The sequence below is a fragment of the Lepidochelys kempii genome, chromosome 3 (assembly GCF_965140285.1).
Source record: "Lepidochelys kempii isolate rLepKem1 chromosome 3, rLepKem1.hap1, whole genome shotgun sequence".
Taxonomy (NCBI): Eukaryota; Metazoa; Chordata; order Testudines; family Cheloniidae; genus Lepidochelys; species Lepidochelys kempii.
Genome location: NC_136382.1, coordinates 171,747,868 through 171,761,410, shown reverse-complemented (window position 1 = coordinate 171,761,410; position 13,543 = coordinate 171,747,868). Strand labels below are relative to the sequence as shown.

Genomic DNA, 13,543 nt, shown 5'->3' with positions numbered 1-13,543 from the left:
TTCAGTTTCAATTCAACAGTAAACATCAGATTGTAAAATTTTCTCCTACCTCTCCTAATTCCACTGCCCCTTTTGACCGACACTCTTCCAATGTTGGCCATATTTTTATATATACCAGATAATGAAACAAAGCATAAATTATTTTGCAATTAATTTTGTGTGTGTTTGTGTGTGTAAATACACGTTTCTCTTTTCAACATTCTTCCAGCTTCTCTAGTAAATAAAAAATAATAAAATACATTTTAAAAAAATGCTATGTTTTGAGAGAACTCCAAGCAATCCAGGAAGGCACACAGATTGACCTCAATGGACCAGCTCTGCTGAGCAACCATCCAGTACTTGGGTCCATACCTTCTTGAGACATTACTGACAGAATCTAATATGTGCCAGAATTTACACATATTAGATGATGCAGCCATCAGGCGGTAGATTCTCAGAGGGGTCCTACCACAGTAGCACCAAAGGGAGAGCGGAGATGCACTCACTCCAGTAAATGTTGATTAGCCCCACCTTCCAATTACTTTAGTCTAGCCAATCCTAGCTTCTCCACTGTTATTCATTCTGAGTATGGTCACTGCTAGTTGCACCTTTGTTGATACTGGTGGCATCCACATCAACAAAAAGTACATTTCTCTAAACCTTACTAATAGTTTTCCATGATCATAGAATCATAGAATATCAGGGTTGGAAGGGACCTCAGGTCGTCATCTAGTCCAACTCCCAGCTCGAAGCAGGACCAATTCCCAGTTAAATCATCCCAGCCAGGGCTTTGTCAAGCCTGACCTTAAAAACCTCTAAGGAAGGAGATTCTACCACCTCCCTAGGTAACGCATTCCAGTGTTTCACCACCCTCTTAGTGAAAAAATTTTTCCTAATATCCAATCTAAACCTCCCCCACTGCAACTTGAGACCATTACTCCTCGTTCTGTCATCTGCTACCATTGAGAACAGTCTAGAGCCATCCTCTTTGGAACCCCTTTCAGGTAGTTGAAAGCAGCTATCAAATCCCCCCTCATTCTTCTCTTCTGCAGGCTAAACAATCCCAGCTCCCTCAGCCTCTCCTCATAAGTCATGTGTTCCAGACCCCTAATAATTTTTGTTGCTCTTCGCTGGACTCTCTCCAATTTATCCACATCCTTCTTGTAGTGTGGGGCCCAAAACTGGACACAGTACTCCAGATGAGGCCTCACCAATGTCGAATAGAGGGGAACGATCACGTCCCTCGATCTGCTCGCTATGCCCCTACTTATACATCCCAAAATGCCATTGGCCTTCTTGGCAACAAGGGCACACTGCTGACTCATATCCAGCTTCTTGTCCACTGTCACCCCTAGGTCCTTTTCCGCAGAACTGCTGCCTAGCCATTCGGTCCCTAGTCTGTAGCTGTGCAACACCAATATGAACAGCCATTCAGAGTGCCCCAGTGGGCAACTGCGTTCACAGGATAACATAGGAAGCCATACCTTTTCTACAGCTCTTGTTCTCAACTGAGGAAGCCTGCCTGGCATGCTGGGTGTGAAAACCCTGTATTCCAATTGGCTACCCACATGCCCGACTGACAGGTGAAGAGGACTCTCTATTTGTCCAGAAGAGTGTAACCACTTTATGGAAAACTATGAGGAAGGCAAGATAAATGTGTTTTTCAATGGCTGCGTCTGCCACAGAAGTTGTAAACAGCTACAGAACTGTATATTTTCATTACCAAATTTTATTATGCATTGATCACAGGAAAGAAAAATTACCATCTGCAAACAGCTGTGTGATGTTTATGTAAGAGGTAGACTGGCAGTGAGGCAGCAATGACACAAGGATGTACAGAGTTGATCTGCAATTTCACTAGCTGCCCCAGGGTAAAGATAGAACCCTTGTTAAGTTTGAAAACACTAAGCGGGATTTTTAAATATTTAGCTTGGAAATGTACATGCACTTTTAAATCTCAAATCACAGTCCTATACTCTTAATGATTTAGAGCCGTCACATTCTTTTTTTAAACCGCTTTTATTTTCACCCACCAAGACATTTGAGAAGCAAGAGTTATAAATCTCTGGAAAAAAAATTTCATTACAATGAAAATGACGACAAACCCTTAAATTATAACAGCACTAGGGAAGTCACCACAACGAGAGTCTTAACTCTCGGACCAGGGAAATAGTCCTCGTTTGGGGAACACAAGGCTCTGTTCTCTTCCCATTGTACTATCTTGAGGTGTGAAGAAATTCAAATGTACTTTCAATCCAGTACATTTATGTTCATTGTAAGTTAAAGGTTCTCAGGAAAACAGGAGAACAGCAAGAAATGAGGTCTTGATAAGAAACTGATGAGAAGATAGCAGCCTGACAAATTACTATTCAAAGCCTATATTGGAATGTTATAAAAATATCAGGAAAGTAAAAATTAAATAGTATACAATTGAAATTTCATGGTCTGTTGAAAAGGTAAGGCAAATTCCTTTACTCTAATTAATTTACTGTTATGAACTTACTTACTAATATTAGTTCTTGTACACTTTGAATATGTCAAGCACTACGCAATGCTAACTATTACTAACTACTGAACAGTAAGTAAGGCTGAAAAATGCATTGTCTCTAAAGAGCCATACTGTATAAAAGTGGCAATTGAGGCTGCCAAGTGTTGCAAATCCAGAATTATTCCAAAAGCAGTATACCTTCAAGATGTAATGACTCAAGTGGTCATTACGTTAATTATGATGCTTTTTGAGTGTCACAACCAACCACTTTGTCACACCAGGTAATCAAGATTAACCAATACCACATGATCAGCATGTCTAAGCTGACTTCTTAGAACAGAGCTCCAGATTTTCCTTTTATATTAATGTACCTTTATTACATCTTTGAGTCAAAATATATAAGCACACAGGGATTCTTAGCCACAGTTCATCAGATAAGTATTACTTTATTTAACATTAAGTCTTGCAACAGATTCTTTTAGAAGACGTCTTTATTTCTAACACGAGTTTTGTTTTTTAAAAAGCTCTCTCCCTTTTTTAAGATTATACTGTTAAAAAAACAAAGTCTGACTACACAAAACTATTTCAGGGGCTGGCAGGGATTTGCAGGATGCAGCTATGTGAAAAACCTTACCCAGTGTCTATAAACTTTGAGAACAGGGGATCATGTTCATGAACACAGCAAGCTTGAGACTGAGCGGGTTCAAGGTTTGATGGAAACATTTAGCACTTAAAATTTACTAATGTAAACATTTTTGACTATGGTTTTCATTGCTTACCTCTAGCTCTCCTGTGGTTAATAGGTATTTAAGGAATTTTTCTAGTAAGGCTATTAATTTACACTACAAAAGCTGTCCAGGAAATAAATACAGTTTATACTATTTTTATATATTTTTCTTATTTTTTAACTCCTGAAGATCGTGTATGTGAATAACTTTGGAAAAAAACTTATGAAATCAGTTCCTATATCTTCATATAAAACGAAAGTCAGAGCCCACTGAGTGTCAGAAGCCTTTAAAATGTCTGAAAGCCTGGAAATATTAGGCGTTATACGTAATTCTCGTTGGAAATCTAACTGACTAATGCTACAGGAATAGCTATGTGAAAGATGTGCCCTTCTAAGGCTACTCTAAGGTGACAGGCTACATTTCTAGAAGCAGAGAACATGACTGAGGGTAGGAGGCAATCCCCACTCTAACTTCGGAGCATATAACTCATCTGTGCTCCCCTCAGGTTTCACACTCTGACGCAGTGTTCATATGCCTTCAGCTGAGCCCAACAATGATTTCATTCTCTAACTATCCTCATTTAAACAAGAACAATGTCTCTTTTGCCTTTTTTCATTCTTTGGTCCACCAGAAGCATTTTAAAAAGTTTTCAGTCGGCTGTTTTAAATTTCCAGCATTTTGTGCATTATGGATCAGAAGTGATTTCTGCAATGTTCTAATGCATTAATGGGAGTGGTCAATTACGTGGGTATAAACAGAATTTAACTAGTGTAACACCATATAATTAGACTTGGAAGGATTAGATTTTAATGGTAAATGGTAAAAACCGATTTCACTGTACAAACAAACTGACTAAAAATTATATTTTATCGATGATAATCAAAACTTACAGATAGATAAAAGAAAAATGCTTCTTGAGAACTTATTAGCGTTTGATTTAAGGATATATCCTTTGTATTTTTTGACATGTAATATTGACAATTTGCATTTTAACTTTTTGAATCTCAATGTCTACTGCCAAAGAATAATCGTCTGACGCATAATTTCCCACAACTGTGAAAATATAAATTGATAAAAGTAAAAAAATGCTTACAAACAAACAGTGATATATGTCAAAATAATACAAATTAAAAATCAAATTCTGCCAAGCCTATAGTAAATTACATAGAGAACAAAAGAATAGCATAGGAAACCAACAATGAAGTTTACATTTATTCAGCCATACTTTACATTAAGGTTCTACTTATAAGGGGTGAATACATTTTATTAGCTATTTTAGAGAGTAGTGTCACAGGTGGTTGGTAAGCACATCAGTAGATGTTACAGACTGTAATAAGCAACCGATTGAGCTGAACTCTAACAACTGAGGAATCATGTATTAACACATCTATTAACCATTTGTTAACTCTTTATAAATGGAAACTTAATACGAAGTGTAACCCCTTATTCTTTATTGCCAGTATCACAATAATTTTCTTAAATGTAATTAATTTTAACTTATTAACAGAACTGCATCTTACATATCATTTTCTGCCATAAGTATGAGCTGAATCCAGTAGACATTTTCTTCCTTGAGAACATTAAAAATCACGTAGCAACACATTCACATCTGTTCAAAAGGCAGCTCCTCAGAGACACAATATCCTTCTCTTGTCGTCAATTTTCACTTATATTTATTCTAGAACTGTGAAAGTGATCTGACAACACTGAAGTCTTCTTTCCATGTACAGCACTGGCAGTGGAAGTACAAGCTTCCTCACACTACCCCACATGCCTGTTTTGGAGGGACTTCAAGCAGAGCTGGACAGATAATTGATATTTTGGTTTCGTGGCCAAACCAGAAAAAAAGTTGTTTGGTTGAGAAATAAGTTTTATTTGACACAAAATTAAACATTTCATTTTTTGGTGGTTTTTTTTTATCTTCCTTCCTTCCCCCTCATTTTTTTTTTTTTTAAAAAAAACAGGAAAGCTAAATTTCTAAATGAAATGTCATTTCAAAAACAGTCAAAAATGTTTCAGCTTTTTTGGAATTTCCTCCGTTTTTTTCCCAGCCAAAAATACTTGCCAAATTCACAAACAGTTTTGGTCAACCCAAAACTGCAGTTCTGGGCTAATAAGCTATTTGAAAAAAATTGCCCAGCTCTAACTCCATCATGTACACTTAATACTTGGTTTCCTTGAAGAGACTGCTAATAAAGGTGCTAGTTGGTAAAACATAATGGGGGAGCAAAGAATCTTGGATAGCCATCCGCAAGGAACTGAATGAATTGAGATCTCATAACAGAGACTTAAGGAGCATTAAACCTGCATGGACACAGGCAGCTTATTCATATGCTTCAATTATAACTAAATTCTAGGGCTGTCAAGCAATTAAAAACACTAATCATGATTAATCACACTGTTTACAATAATAGAATACCATTTATTTAAATATTTTTGGATGTTTTCTACATTTTCAAATATATTGATTACAAGTACAAACAGAATAAAAAAAAGTGTACAGTGCTCACTTTATTTTTGATTACAAGTATTTGCACTAAAAAAACCCCAGAAGAAATAGTATTTTTCAATTCACCTAATACAACTACTGTAGTGCAATCTCTTTATCATGAAAGTTGAACTTACAAGTGTAGAATTACAAGTGTACAAAAAATAACTGCATTCAAAAATAAAACAATGTAAAATTTTAGAGCCTGCAAGTCCACTCAGTCCTACTTCTTGTTCAGACAATCACTCAGACAAACAAGCTTGTTTACATTTGCAGGAGATAATGCTGACCGCTTCTTGTTCACAATGTCACCTGAAAGTGAAAACAGGTATTTGCATGGCACTGTTGTAGCTGGCATCTCAAGATATTTACATGCCAGATGCGCTAAATATTCGTATGTCCCTTCATGCTTCAACCACCATTCCAAGGGACGTGTGTCCATGCTGATGATGGGTTCTATTCGATAACAAGCCAAAGCAGTACGGAGCAATGCATGTTCATTTTCATTATCTGAGTCAGATGGTACACGCAGAAGGTTGATTTTCTTTTTTGGTGGTTCGGGTTCTGTAGTTTCCACATCGGAATGTTGTTCTTTTCAGACTTCTGAAAGCATGCTCCACACCCCATCGCAGTCAGATTTTGGAAGGCACTTCAGATTCTTGTACGTTGGTTCAAATGCTGTTGCTATCTTTAGAAATCTCACATTGGTACCTTCTTTGCGTTTTGACAAATCTGCAGTGAAAGTGCTCTTAAAATGAATACGTGCTGGGTCATCATCCGAAACTTCAATTAAATGAAATATATGGCAGAATGCAGGTAAAACAGAGCAGGGGGTACAATACTCCCCCAAGGAGTTCAGTCACAAATTTAATTAATGCATTTTTTTTTAACAAGTGTCATCGGCATGGAAGCATGTCCTCTGGAATGGTGGCCGAAGTATGAAGGGGCATACGAATGTTTAGCATATCCGGCATGTAAATATCTTGCAATGCCAGCTACAAAAGTGCCATGCAAATGCATGTTCTCACTTTCTGGTGACACTGTAAATAAGAAGAGGGCAGCATTATCTCCTGTAAATGTAAACAAACTTGTTTGTCTTAGCAATTGGGTGAACAAGAAGCAGTTCTGAGTGGACTTGTAGGCTCTGAAGATTTACATTGTTTTGTTTTTTAGTGCAATTCCATAACAAAAAAAAATTGACATTTGTAAGTTGCACTTTTATGACAGAGATTGCACTACAGTACTTGGATGAGGTGAACTGAAAAATACTATTTCTTTTGTTTAAAATTTTTACAGAGCAAATATTTGTAATAAAAATAATATACACTGATTTCAATTACAACATAGAATACAATATATATGAAAATGTAGAAAAACATCCAAAATATTTAATAAATTTCAGTTGGTGTAACAGTGCGATTAAAGCTGCAATTAATTGCGATTAATTTTTTTAAAATTGTGATTAACTTTGAGTTAATCGCGTGAATTAACTGCGATTAATTGACAGCCCTACTAAATTCCTTTGTTTTGCATATATTTAACCTTTTCCCAACCACAATCCAACATGAGTACTCTCATGATAGATGAGGGTCTACCCCCCACCCCAAAAAAAAAAAAAGATTGAAAGAGTTGCAAGCTAATTTACCAATCACCCAGGCAGTTGGTGATTGGTATCAACTCCATCCCATTACTCTGCATCAGGACACAGCAAATTAAAGCTTTGCTGCACAAAACTTCAATATTTCAGAAGCAGACAGAGTTGGGAGTATTTCCTTCACCATTCACAAGTATCAAATGCGTAATGTATCAGAATAGCTCACTATGGAGTATTTTTAAAAGCGGTCTGAGTAAGGATTTCCCTCATTGCTAAACATGGAAGGAAAGACTGGGATTTTCAATGCTCTTAAGGGATTTAGGACTGCCACTGAATTTCAGTGGAAGCTGGACACCCTACTTTCTTACAGGATCTGAGAAAATCCCAGTCAAAATACATTAGAATTTAGCTTTCCAAGATGTGTCACTAAACAAGAACAGACTATTTTTTAATCCAGATAATACACTTATCCATTTGGTAGTACAAAAGCGTCTCGTCCTTAAGCTAATCATTCAAATCAAAAGAAAACAATTAGAGCTCACGGCCAAAACACATTTAAACATGGAAAGAAAAACGTGCATTAGTTCTGTACTTACAAAGTCTTGTCGTATATCATTGAAGTCTTTGCCATATTTTTCCAAAGCCTCTTCAAATAAACTAGCTTCCGATGCTGACCATTCTTCCATTTCATCTCTGCATAGAACTGGTCCTCCAAGTGGTACCAGAACACTAATGGCACTGCTCAAATCATAGTTATGCTTATGTAATGTATCCATTGCATGGAACTAAGAAAGAAAGAAAGAAAGAAAAAAAGAATTAAAATGGTGAATTAAAAAGAGTCATCAACCAGGATCACAACTAATAAAAGTATTATATTCTATATGCTGAGAAACATGCCTTAACTTACAATAAATTTGGAGTTTATCCTGTTAAGTGCTGTCTGACAGAAGAATGTCTGCACTGTACTTGATATGGGGATGGAAATGCTATAATATTTGTTAAAAGCTACAGTATTTAATAAATTGCCTATAAATTAGCACACATTCTTCAGCAGTTCCACTGAGGATCTGACCATTTTGTTTTCAGTGGCCAAAGATTATGAATAGTGCTAAACCAGAGATGCAAATTCTCCTTGCTCAATAGTCTCATTTTTTGCTGGACAGGTGAGGACATCATCATTAGTTTTTCGTTATCACCATCATAGGGAAGTGTATGAGAAGATTTTGTCCCTGGTGTCTGACTTTTGTTAATGAAAAATTATGCAGGGCAGTGCTAAACATTGTGAGGACCTTTGTTAGTAAAAGAAGAATATGGAGGTAACTGAACAGATAGCTGCAATCTTCACTCAGATGGTCTCAAGAAATTGTTGTATGCGGACATCACCAATAAGTGATGAGGAAGATGAGTAAAGAAATAAACAAATGCATCACAGATCCTCTTCACAGAAAGTGTACAATCTATAGTCTGACTCAGAGTCCCATATGCACATGATCTCCAGGACCTCAGCCCCATTGCTGCTGAGGCAGCTGTGGAGGTGCTGACGGTGTAAAGACTCACTCTGAAAATCACAGCTGCTATTTCTTAAGATAAACTTGTCAGGCAGAACCTAAAGAAGGAATGAAAGGGCCAGATTTATTTTTTAAAAAAAGTGTAGAAGAATATTTCCTCTTTCCAAGAGGAAAGACTGCTAAATATGAACACAGCAGAGCAGCATTAGTTCTGTAGTAGCTTCTAAGGATCACACTGCAGCCATCATGGACCTCAGCACTTAAACTGGTAGCCATCTCAGGGAATGCACCAGTGAGAGCTTGAGTGTTTGAAGCAGAATGGACTGATGTGCTTACATGCTGATGCGAATTTGTAAACCCAAAGGTTTTAATGCGAAAGTCACTGCTTGGACCTTCCTGCTATCAAGGAGAGAGGTTTAAATTAGTATCTTTTTCATCTTCTTCTATGTAACCTCAAAGCTTATCTCTGTGGAAGTTTTCATAACAGGCTGGAATGAATTGCTTGGATTTTAAATTGGCAATAATTCTGAAAACAGAGATCATTGACTATTTAAGATATTTTCAGTTATTTATCTACTTCACACAAGATTCAGTTTGTTCACATTTTTTCAAAATGTTTTTAATTTTTTTGTGAAGGTTCTTAGCCGAAAGTGAAATGTACACTTATCAATTACCCTGCCCATCTTCCCCCCACAAATGCTTCTTTCTAGACAACCGTATATTAGCACTGGTATAGTTCTTAGCTTACAAATGAAGGATGACATCTTTAAGCAGAAATGTGATCTAGTGGATAGGGCACTGAACTGAACTGGGACACAGACGGCTTAGGTTCTATTCCCAGCTGTGCCACTGGCCTGCTGTCTGACCTTGAGTGAGTCATTTGACCTCTTTGCGCCTTAGTTTCCCCTCCTATAAGTATGTGTTTGTACAGCACCTACTACAATGGGACACCATTCTCAGCTGAGGCTTTCAAGCGCTACTGCAATATAAATACCACTAATACTTTGCTACTTCTTATGAACAGTATAGATCTTCCCCGGACTTTCAGTATGCCTTGGGAAGATGCCTCTTCAAGTACTACTGGTGGCAGGATCTGCTTGATTAATTTAACCTTCAAAAAGCAATGCCTTCCTTTGATTCACTTTCTTCTATGGTGTACTTTATTATTTAATATTGTACTTACATTGGCCCTGACCACAAATTGCCTTGAGGAGTCCCTGTAATGGATAAAATTAGTATCATGCTATCTTAAGACACATAGTAATCTAATCAAAGAAAAAAATTTGGGAGTTAAACTACTGACTTATTACTTATTCATCCTGACAAAGAGTAAAACAAGCAACCTGAAAGTTTGAAACTAACAGCATATGTAACACCGTGGAAGGCTGATCTACCTGTTCAGATTTAAATCTCAACTCTCGTGGAAAGCAGAGATTGCACTTCTGCCAAGCAGCTGCTCAATCAGAATCCATCTCACTGATGAGTGAGAACTGAGTGAGCAAATGGTAGTCCTGATCTTGTTCTTTTAATGTTAATTGTCAGGAAAAGGTTTCGTCATCTTTGGCTACCTAAACACTGATTTGTTTGTTGTATTTATAGATTGGTAACAAAGATACTTCGAAGCAACTGAAGAAATAACTGCATTCTCTACTCAGCTGCTCTGAAGCAATCACTGGATGCTGAGGCAAGCTCCACAAGTAATGCCTTTGCTTTTTTTCCTATAGCCCCCGCCGCTCAGGTAGACTCCTATATGATGGTAGGTGGGTGGGGTTAGCAAGGGCAGAAGCAGCCTGAAGAGGCTGCAGCAAGCCTAAGACCACCAAAAGAGGGAAATGTTTTTGTGGTCTTTCTGTTTTTGTCTGCTTTCTCCAAGGATCTGGAGCAGTCTGGGGACCAGAGGGAGAAACACCCAAGCTGGGATTCACCATAAATGAAGGCCAATCAGATGGAAAGTAGTATTTGGGACCTCCCGCAAATAGGAACCTCAGGTCTGGGGGAGAGGAGGGGGGGGAACACCTCTCTCCAAGGAAGATGGTGATAGTATCTTCCTGCTATAATTTAATAGTAACTTAAGTCTTAGGGCCCGATCCTGCTGAGGTCAAGTGCTCCAGCCCCCAGCTCACAAAATGAGATGCTTCACATGTAAAATTCAAAGGTAACGCTCTTTATGCTTTGTTACTTTCAGGAAACATCTTAGAATATCTTTTGTTTCCTGATTTACTAAAGTAACAGATGCTTTGGAGCTAATTCCACCATAAGAAGCAAGCAGAGCAATTCTGTCTACTTAGCTTAGGTTTCACTAAAATGCCCATCTCCATCTATCTAAACACTGTACAAGAGTTATCAGGCAGGGGAAGAAACAAAAAAAAAAAAAAAAAAAAGCCTTTTGGGTTTCCCATCTTCTTCCTCAAGGCTTTTACTCCTCAGACTGCAATGTTTACAACCAAAGAAACAAAACTCATTGGTCTCTCTCAGCCACACATCTCAAGCCTTCAGTGACAAGATGTGTAATACCTCTGGCTCTAAGGCATCCTCCCCTTCCAGCATCCTAGCTGTTAACCGTATAGTTTCCTGTCTTCTAAAAGTGGAGTCTAATCAATCTGCATTTTCCAGCCTTTCCTCTTTACCATCCCCTGTGCATTTAGATGGGGAAGCATGACAATAACCCTGACTTGCCCATAACCTGGTAGGACCTCTGCACCTTGTCCAACAACTCACAATCCACCCGAAGTTATAACCTTTCCTCTTGTTTACAGAAATCTTCTTTAAATCACTGCCTAGCGACACAACCAATTAGGAATACAGCAAACACATGGGAGCTTAAGGCATTGCTATATCCCCGTTAATTAAACTTGAGATGCAATGACTAATTGCTATTAAGAACACATTCAGTGCAATGTACTAAGGATTATATACCCACATCACATCACTTCCACGTGATAAATGAAATACACTACAATTTTTGCTAATGAACGTATCAACTTTAAAGTGCTGCTCAAAACATGTTCACCAATTAACAATGGAATGTGACAGAAACGATATTATGAGGAGGAATGTGTCTTTTCCTAACTTAGGAGGGAAAAAAGCACATGCACCAACAAGGAGAAAAGGAGAAGGATTTAAAAACATTGAGAGAGAAGACAAGTGAATACGAACAAATAATATGGTAGCTCCTCTAGTGTCTTATTATAAGACACATTTTCTATTAGGTGTAATGGAAGTTAATGGATCATTCCCAAGGCACAAACTTTCATACCACGTCTTGAACACTAAATCTACCTATTTAGTGGCCTGGTTTCAATATGTACTTTTAAACTATAAACAGAATTGTTGTGGGGAACAATTTACAGCATTAACCACTGAACTGTACAGTAAGAAAGATCTATGTTCTGTGGGACTTACAGAAAATACTCAATCCAACAAAATGTTAAAGATAAAAAATTAATAAAATGAGTACAAACACTGAACTAGAAAACTATTCCATAGCAAAAGATAGTGTAAATAATGTAAAGTGAATGGGAATATGTCACTGAAGTAACATCTGAAAGTCTGAAACAAAAAGATAAGACAGTATCTTTAAGAGCTATTTACAGCATAAGATATTAAATTCTATCTTAGAACACTACAATTTCCTTTACTGTGTTACAGTAATCTAGACTCAGATCATTTCCTTTTTAATTGATCATAATATCTGAGAACTGGGTATGGTGAAACGTTTTTCCGATTACAACAAATACACTTTACCTAAATCAAGTATTTACAACATTGAACCCCTTACTAGTGACTTTGGGATATTATGTTACCTTATTTTAGCCAAATAACTAGAACTGCTGTCTCAGAATGCTTTCATTATATTGTTATTTATGCTACAGTCCCTGATCCCCTCAAGCAGTATGCACATACAGGGGCATGTAGCATTGTAGTAGAAGCTGTGTCTTTTTTGAATATTATATTTAAGATACAGACTTATAGGATTGTTAGTATGTTGGATTTCCTAAGTAAAATGTTTACCTGTAGAATCAAATGCTTCCAAATTTAATTTCTGTTTGGTTTTGATGTCTATTAGAATACCACATAAGTATAACGTATACAAGAAAGGACAAGATGACCAGTAGTGTATTATTTTTATAAAGTTCAATTAGCTTATAGTATAGCATAAATGAAATTACTTGACAGGTTTCATAACTGAGAGTCCTCCTTTGCATGTTTTCGAGTGTACATTATCCACTATCCAGTTCTCACATTTACCAGACTGTATATTTAATAACATACTGTTGGATTTTACGAGGATACACTTTGGGGCAAAACCAGTCCCTTGACCTCCATGACTGCACTGGTCCAATGCAATTCACTACCCAAAAGGTGGGAGGACTGAATTTCAGGGAGCTACAGGGAGCGCGAAGGAAAGAAATGGGGAGAAGTCAGTAAGTCAGTTAATATGAAATAGGAAAATGTATGAGAAAAACAGTCAGATCACAAACAGAGATTGAGAAAATATGAAGTGACAACCAAATTTGAAAGGAAATGCAAGGGAATGTGCTTTAAGAACAATCACGTATTCCAGCTGAGCAGGTAGATGATCTATGCTGGTGGGAGTTACTTATCAGGAACGTTAGAGATGAGAACTAAAAAACAAATACAAAAAAAATGTTGTGGTCTTAAAATATTTCCATTAATACAACATGGCAGAATTTAATACATTTGCAATATGTGTTGAATTCAGCCACGTTGTATTAATGAAAACATTTATTTGCAATG

The 13,543-nt window shown here is 37.2% G+C and overlaps 1 protein-coding gene across 4 annotated transcripts in view; it reads right to left on the bottom strand.

The window, feature by feature from the left end:
- MTA3 (metastasis associated 1 family member 3) overlaps positions 1 to 13,543 on the bottom strand; it is a 196,635-nt gene that overhangs the window by 62,976 nt on the left and 120,116 nt on the right. For all 4 annotated transcript variants that reach the window (XR_012158255.2, XM_073339057.2, XM_073339058.2 and 1 more), the window contains exon 9: positions 7,874 to 8,062. Coding sequence is in view for 3 of the 4 variants with exons in the window: in XM_073339057.2 (XP_073195158.1) it covers positions 7,874 to 8,062 (189 nt within the window). In the remaining variant the exon portion in view is untranslated. The remainder of the gene's footprint in view (positions 1 to 7,873; positions 8,063 to 13,543) is intronic.